The 8,528-nt window shown below is 38.5% G+C and overlaps 1 protein-coding gene across 1 annotated transcript in view; it reads left to right on the top strand.

Moving 5' to 3' along the window:
- The window catches only part of frmd6 (FERM domain containing 6), a gene marked incomplete at its 3' end in the record, with an annotated part of 33,851 nt that overhangs the window by 11,345 nt on the left and 13,978 nt on the right, over window positions 1-8,528 (top strand). The window contains exons 2-4 of the mRNA XM_015394205.1: window positions 4,610-4,929; window positions 5,105-5,195; window positions 8,303-8,382. Of these exons, the coding sequence (XP_015249691.1) occupies window positions 4,831-4,929; window positions 5,105-5,195; window positions 8,303-8,382 (270 nt within the window). The remainder of the gene's footprint in view (window positions 1-4,609; window positions 4,930-5,104; window positions 5,196-8,302; window positions 8,383-8,528) is intronic.

Here is an 8,528-nt window from a genome sequence, read left to right as displayed (position 1 = left end):
GATGCAATCAGCTGGTTTTCCTTAGATATAAAACTTTAAATCAATCTGACTGGATGATCTGGTTGAACTGTAAAGTGCCTTGAGGTGACATGATTTGAATTGTCGCTATAGAAATAAACTGAATTAAATTGTGATCAATGAGTAGTTAATACTGTGTGTCTGTGACAGTCCAGGACACAGATGGGAAGTCAAATGTTAGTTTTGGAATTGAATTACAGTTAGGCCACAAAAAACCCATGAGTAAACAGACCCTTAGTGGTCTGAGTCTGGTGTATCTTCTTTATTTCATGTAATCAGAGGTGAGAGTGAAATATTACTTTGAACATCTTGATCTTTTGCTGTTAAGATGTTTGCTTCATTATAAGGATATATCCTTCTAAAGCATTTCTTATTTTAATTCATCCATGCATTCAACCTATATGTATGAATATAAAGTTTTAATTTATAGAAAACTATAAAACCTATTGAGCTCTTTAGACTTACCAACGGTTGTAATGTTCCTTTAGAATTCCCTTCTTTATCATTCCAAAGATCTTGTTTTTCACTAAGTCATTACGACGAAGACATAAACAACACTTTGATTTATTCAGAATAAGAGCAGGAAGCTGTGCTTTTTCTTTTATGCTGTTGTTTTAGTTAACCAAAGGACTGATTGATGAATATTTGAAACATAAATGAAATGTTAGGATAAAAGTGAAGGGTCTAATTGATAAGCTCCACTAAAAGTCTTATAGACAGAGGAGATGGCAAACATTGAGAGTTTAGAATTGACCCAGGTCTGGAAAAAAACTTGGCTCAGATTTCATAATAATGCACATTTAAATATTAACACTTAAACCTATTTTGTCCCATAATGCTAAGAAAATACCACAATTTGGACTTTCCTGAGTTTTTTGGAGGCCTGATTGCCGAGTTTGATTCTGAATGATTCAAATTTCCCTCCTAAGGACCATAACACACACATAATGAATTTAAAAAGCACTGCCGTTGGATCAAGCCTGCTCAGCAATATATAAGAACGGTCAAACAAACCATGTATCACAGAATTTCTTTATATCCTCTACTGTTTTTATAAACCCCTACTTCAAATCTGTCATATATAATTATAAATAAGAATTTATTATTTGCACTTTGTGTAATGGACTATTAAACTCATAACTTTAATGATTTTAAATCCTCTTCCTTATTACAATCATGACCATTATGGATGTTTGGCTGAAGAGGTTTCGCTTTATCTTATGAGGAGATTAACTCCTGTTTCTGTGGTTTTTGCACAAAGCCAGTTTTATGAGCAAATATTTTGATGTATTTTGCTCCAAAAGTTTAGTTAAAAAAACAATTTTCTGCTCTTTAGTATAAAAGAGAACACAAAGCAGAAAAAACAACTTTGAATACTTTCTCAACATGCCTAGCATTAACATTTTATTATAACATTAAATACCAGTACTGGTCACAATTCATGGTTAACCGATTCTGATTCTTCTTTTAGGCCATAGAGGCAGATTTTATATTTTAAACGGCTTTATCTTATAGTAACGTTTAGCACCATCTCAGGCAGCACAGCTAGCATTACAGAAACAGCACCGTCTCAGTGTATTCCTTGAATAAATTTGATCCTTATGTTAATGCTGAGCTTACTAGAATCCTGACATCACTTCCGAATCGGTTTATACTGGATACAGTAAGCCTTCCTGTTTCACTGAAACTCCAAAAGTTCATCGTCTGAACTTCTAAAAATGTCAGAGTTTCTATTCTCTAAATAAACAGCATTGATGCTGAAAGTGTTGCTGCCTGTGCAGCCTCGTAGTGTTTAGGTAGACTGCCTCCTATGACTGTTAGAGAGATGTTAAACTGGATCCTGGGCTTTACAAGTTGATCATACCTGACTGAAAACTCACTTTATGGAAATCCCTCAAAATATGGATGTTTCTTGTAAAAAAAAAAAAAACTGTAACTAAATTGCTTTGTGCAGAGAACATTTTTTTTTTTTTTTACAAAGAACTACTAAACTGAAAAATGATAGTAAATCATTGGTGCGGTTGTCACAAAATGAAAATTTCAAACTTGATATTGACGCAAGAAAATCTTTGTAACTCGATACCATGGGCCGGATTTATCAAGATCCAATTTTGCGTGCAGTAATTTGCGCTCGCAAACTGGAATTTTGCACGAGGGGCTGAACCATGGTTTGCGGGTGATTTAACAAGAGTGGTTCCCCCAACAGCTCCAAAATGGCAATGCTGGATAAACGATATGTTTTGATGATGGTTTCCTCGTTCATTCCAAAAATATTCACACGGAGTGAAAAAATGCGTTCTCTGCGTCTCCTTGCTTCATTTCCATGTCTCCTTCTTGTGACAATAACCGCTGCCATGTGTGCGCAATTACGCATACAGACCATTTGCACCTTCTTTTGAAACGTGTTAAATATAGAGTCAGATACCGTTAGCAAAATTGCTTTCAGGTTTGATAAATCACTTTGCGAGTGCTAAATTAATATATTTACATGTTCTCCTCCCACAAGACGCACTTTTGCGTGTAAACGCCCCATATTGCATATTCATTGCAGAAAAAGTACTAAATGGATAAGAGGCGCTATTTAGGACGTTTTAAAGACCAAATCCTTTTAGCACGCTGTTGATAGATCAGTTTGTACATTTTTTAGCGTGCGCAGTGAAATAGCTCACGTTTTTATACACGCAAACCTTTGATAGATCCGGCCCCATGAGTATAAAAAAAATGATAAAAAAAAGTGTTAAGGTATCGACACAAAAACTCACCTTTTCCGTTCTCCACATGGGACATGCTTCCCCAACAGAATTGGAAAAGCCAGTTTAATAAGTGTGCAAATAAATGCAAAATTAATGCTCTAATTATATGACAACGTGACAGTATTTTAAGATTATCGACAGTATAAGTATTTTAATATTCAAGTAATCCAGAAATCTGGAATTAACATCATATCGGCGCCATGCCCAGTTAGTTTTATGTTGTTTGAGTTTCAATGCTGGAAGCCCTAGCCTCTGGTGGTCCTGCTGAGAAACATTAGAGTGAATTACTGCCCCCTGCTCTTTTTGTTTCACCAGTTTTATTAGCTTTAGAGGGTCATCTCTCTATTGTTGGTCTCTGGTTCGGCTCTCGGGGTGATGAAGGAAACTGATCCAACTAAATTATTCCTTTCCTATAATTAAAGCTGCAAACTGTCCTGTAGCGCGACGTGGCAAATGGTTAAAAAAGAAAAAGAGAGAGAAGAAGGTAGTCAGTCTGCCTTGTGGTTCTGTCCAGGTTTTCCCCTCATGGAAATACATCTGTGGCTGTTTGCAGAAGGAAAGGCGTGTGTTTTGTCAAGGTCAGCAGCAGAGCAGAGACTCCTGGTCCGTCAGCACCCTGAGCGGCTGCTCGCCTGCCACGCTCTGCATCCAATCACCAGCTTTAATGAGAACCGATGCGGCATCTCTACAGCATGGATGTTTATGGCTGGGCTGCCCACAATGCTCATTGTCTCTGCAGAAGCAAAGCGGTGTTATAAACAGACAGAAGGGAGCCTGAAAGCTTCAACTGCAAGGGTCTATATAGATAACATTAGGGTGGGCGGGGTCGCTTTATCTGTTAGGTTTAGTTGATGCTGTGCTTTTATGGGGCTGAGTTTAACTCGTAGCCTCTCTGACCCTTAGCTTTTTAAATGCTAATTGCTTTTCACTCTGTAATGTGATCCTAACTGGTATCCATCCTATCTGCTGTAGGTGATGGCGTGGCTTTAAGGAGAGCATATTTAAACAGGAAGAAGTGATAATGGGAACCAACTGTTCTTTAACATCCTTTAGTCTGGTGTGAGACTTTTCTCACCTTCTGAAGGTCTCACCTCCACAGGTGCAGCTCAGGGTGAAAGTTGACTCTGCTGTGTCTACGCTTTGGTTTGTTTGCAGGAAAAAGAAGCGTTTGGAACCAATAGGAGCACTTCTGTAAGCAAACAGCTTAAAAAGGTTCTGTGGAAGGTGCAGCTACGGTGTTGAAACACACCCAGCGCTAGTTTATTACGTCACTGTTTATGTTTTGGCCGAGTTCATCTCACAGGAAATTTTTCAGTGACTGAAGCTTTGGCTTGAATCCTAAATGGAGATATTATTTTGTTAAAGAGATATAAAAATTTCAATCAAATACATGAGAAGTCAAAGGAGAAATCAGATTTTTTTCTGTGTTTTTCGAGCTCTTGGAGTATAATTAGCATTTTAAATGATTTTATTTTAAACCTTTTTACCTCTATGCTATTATTTAAGGGTTCATCTCTTGTTTCCTTTTTGAGGTTTTCAGATGAAAAGAATGTGGTGGATGTAAGATCTGCTTTGGGATGTACTTTGGACTGGAGCTGTCTGTGTTTTCAGTCACTTTGGAGGTTTCTATGCTTCAGCTCTTCGTCTCAGCAATCTCCAAACGCCTTCACTTCTTTTTCTGAAATGTTTTCGCCTGTTTCTTCACATAAACACAGATTCCGATTCTCTTAAGGATGCTTTTAGTCCATTAACATAATTTGTATTGTTTTTTAATCATTATAGCTTTTCACATAGTGTGCTTAGTCCTGTCCTGACTCCTGTCTGATGTGTCTCCACAGTGGGGTGTCCACAGTGGGTCCCCATGCCCTCTCCTGTTATTCCTGCTCGGCCTGCTGAGCCCACGGTCGGGCCTCCTCTGGGCTGCAGCTGAAGCGGGACAGCAGGGACTGGACGGTGGTTTCGGAGCCCGCGGCGGCGGAGGTGGGTCGTCACAGGGCCCAGGACCCCCCCCCCTACAGCAGGCGGACAAAAGGCCTGCTCTGTCCTCTGCCACAGGAAAATGAACAGACTGAGCTTCCATAATAACAAAACAATGCAGGACCGCCGCTGCGTCTGTGTCTTTTTGCCCAATGATGACACTCTTAATATTATCGTCAATGTGAGTACATTTCTTTGTTGTTATTTACACATTTTAAGATGTGGATCAAAGTGCTGCTGCTGTTCCCTCTGATTATACTGTTTATGTGCAGTACTTACAGAAAAATATTCTTATTGATTTTAAAAGAATATTGTCAATTAGATAAACGAATTATGTGTTTTGCTTTTAATTTTAGGTGAAGACTTTGTGCCAGGAACTGTTGGTCCAGGTCTGCGACCTTCTCCGGCTGAAGGACTGTCATCTCTTTGGGCTCAGCGTCATTCAGAGTAGGACTTCTTCTCATCTCACATTCATCAGCTTTTCTGTTCCATGTTTTTTATAACAGAGTTAGAAGAAAACATAAGCAGGATGACTTTACCTCTTCTAGCATTTTATTTGTCTGCTAACAGTCTTGCTCTCTCTGACTGTCTTGCAGCTTGAATAAAAATAAAATAAAATCTCTCATCATGTTATAGGACAGGGGTCCACAAAACAACGGTCTCAGAGTCCCCCCCCTGTGAAACATCTTCATAAGATATATTTAGTATGAGATTTGATTATTAAATTGTGTGATTTACTGATAGGGCTGGGTGTTTTTGCCAAAGTCCTGAATTGATTCCATTTTGATTCATTCAGTTCTAAATCGATTAATTTCCACTTTCATTATTGTTTTTACAATAATGAAAGTGGTTCAACTGTGTTTCAAAATACTCATGTATTTTATTTCTCTTTTCCTGTCATTAAACACAAAGTTTAAACTTGTAAATCGGACAGTTTAAACTTCAGATGTGAACAAAACGGTCTTAAAAGTGAAAACTTGTTTGTGAAAAGTGAAAAAGTGAAGCCTCACACGAGCGAGCAGACGTGACGCAGCAGACATGCAGGAGCTGCATTATCTCCACTGAACAAACCAAATGTGCAGCGTTGTCTGTAACTGCAGGGTGTTTGCTGCTAGGCCTCCATTTGTTAATGACTTCAGTCGACCTATTGGCTTTATTTGCAGCTGTCTGGCTTGAAGTCATCTTGAAAGCATCTTTCCAGCTCATTTGAATGTGAACGTCACGCGCGTCACTATAAAACTAATCGGTCTCATTTTCTAGACACTGATTCTGCAAAAATGTAAAGGAATCGATTCGAAATCAATTAAATAGATTTTTTTACCCAGCCCTATTTACTGATCTGTTTATGTGGTTAATAATTATTATTATTTTGTGCTACATTTATTTATTTCATAAGTCATTTACAGAAATTTCATGACAGAATAATTAAATTTTAGTCCTTCATACATGTCAAGGATCAAATCGTTGTAGGACTCAAACAACTGATCAGAACAGTATGGATTAGTTGACTGTTAAGTTAACTGTCAACTAATCTACTAATCAGCTGGAGCACACAGGCTCAAAAACATGCACTTTGCTAATATATGCATTTTCAATTTAATGAATTCATCAAATACTAAAACAATGATTAGCTGCAACCCTACATCATGATGATTCTAAAGAAGTACCCTGCGAACGCCTACCTGGTGTCTCTTGAACCCCTCACTGGAAGGCAACAGTGGGGTCGGATGAAGGAGGTTGCAGGAAGGGTTGTTGGTTCAAGCCCTGGCATCGGCATGTGTCTATTGCCTACTGATGGTGGTCAGAGGGACTGGTGGCGCCAGTGTACGGCAGCCTCACTTCTACCAGTGTGCCCCAGGACAGCTGTGGCTGCAATTACTAAATCTATTGTAATGCGCTTCTGTACAGACCATGTATTTTACTTTAGGTACCCTCATGTTATAGAACATATATTAAATACTTTACTATTACAGACACAAGCCAACTGAGACCCTTTATTTTTTAAGCTTAAATCAATCCATTTCTAATCACCATTCAGTTTATTGTTTGCATCTTTAACTATGAGTTAAAGTTGTGTGAAAAAAGAACAAAACTCCCTGAGTCACTAAAGACAAGTGAGCAACTTTCCCAGGAAATACTTTGTCAGAGCTACCTGTAAATCTTCCTCCTGGGAACCTGGAGCAACCTCCTCATGACAGCCTCCCACTGAGCTGCAGGGCGCCACTAGTTTCTGACAGCAATGGGTCGCAGCGAGCCGAGCTGATGGAGCGAGTCACCAAGTTTGCACCGTGGCGAGGAGACAGCTGGTGACAGTTCTGGGGAGCGAGCCGTGGGGGTGGGGGGTCTATTGCAAAAGCAGTGTTTTTCACTCTGCATGCCTCCTGATGAGCTGATGGTGGCACAGCAGGTCAGCTGAGTGGGAGCCAATGGGTCTGATTGTCAGACATTCTTGGAGTTCTTGTCTGAACAGCATGAAATCCTGAAGGCAAACAGAGGCGTGTCGCCCACGGTCCTCCTGACAGAGAGGAAACTCAGGACCTGAGTGCACACACTGCTCTGATCCACATATCCCAGGAATCTACCAAAGTTAAAAAGCTTCATACTCATCTATGATGCATTAAAATTATACATTTGTTTCTCCTGTTTTGGGGGGGCAGAGTTTGAATTTGCAGTGGAAACAGTGGAGCTCAAATCAGGTTTTATGGCATCAAGAGGTACTCAAATGTGTTTAGGTTAAAATTTCAAAATACCTTATGTTTGAAGATTTCATGATAAACTAGGGAGTCCAAATTTAAGTGAAACAAAGGAAGCTGCTTGATTCTGCAGAAAAGGATCCAGTAATAGTATTTCATATAATATTCCCCTATTATATGAAAGGCATGCACTTTTCTACGTTTTTCTATTTTCATGTGATTTCAAGCAATTAAAGGTCTTTTTTTTCCTTATTGCCTTATTTAGCAAAGCTGGATAAATGGGTCAAACCACATTTTCTAGATGTTTGACCCATTTGCTGTGAAATTAAGATGAAAGCATGAAAAAAATGTGGATAGATTAAAGATGTATTCTTTGTGTTGTGTTTAACATTTTCCATTAAAAGATCGATTTAAGTTGGTCTGTGTCGAGCTTTGTAGGCCTTGCATTGGTCAGCGGTTCTTTCTGAACAAATATGGGTGAAGAAAAATAATTCTGTGCGCTTCAACGTCCAAAATGTTCCTGAAAGTTGGTGACTGGTTGCAAAAAGTCCTTCTGTAAAAGGGGCTGCTCTTTTACCCTGTTATAAGGCATTTCAGATCAATTAAATGACATCTACAACACTATTAGTTCACTTCCTCCACGAATGCAAATAAATACTAAATTAAAGACAGAACTTTAGCAATTTAATATTTGGTTAAATGATATTTTCAAATTTCCCCTTTTTTTATTTGCCTCTTTCAGCAGCTATAGATACAGAAAGAATGAATGTGAATAAATGTAGATGGAGGTGCTTGTGTGAACAGCTGTAAAGAAACCGGCATCATGAGATTGAAAGAGTCAAACTTTCTCCTGTCCCACAGATAATGAACACATCTATATGGCGTTGGATCAGAAGCTGTCCAAATACTGCCCTAAGGAGTGGAAGAGAGAAGCAAGCAAGGTGAGAAATAATGTTCTGAATGACTGTATTGTGGCTGATATAAAGGCCAGGCCTCTTTCAATGTGATTCATTATATATATATATATATATATATATATATATATATATATATATATATATATATATATATATATATATATATATAT

This window comes from Cyprinodon variegatus, unplaced genomic scaffold (genome assembly GCF_000732505.1).
Source record: "Cyprinodon variegatus isolate N-32 unplaced genomic scaffold, C_variegatus-1.0 Scaffold678, whole genome shotgun sequence".
NCBI classification, from domain to species: Eukaryota; Metazoa; Chordata; class Actinopteri; order Cyprinodontiformes; family Cyprinodontidae; genus Cyprinodon; species Cyprinodon variegatus.
This window is presented reverse-complemented; position numbering and strand designations above follow the sequence as displayed.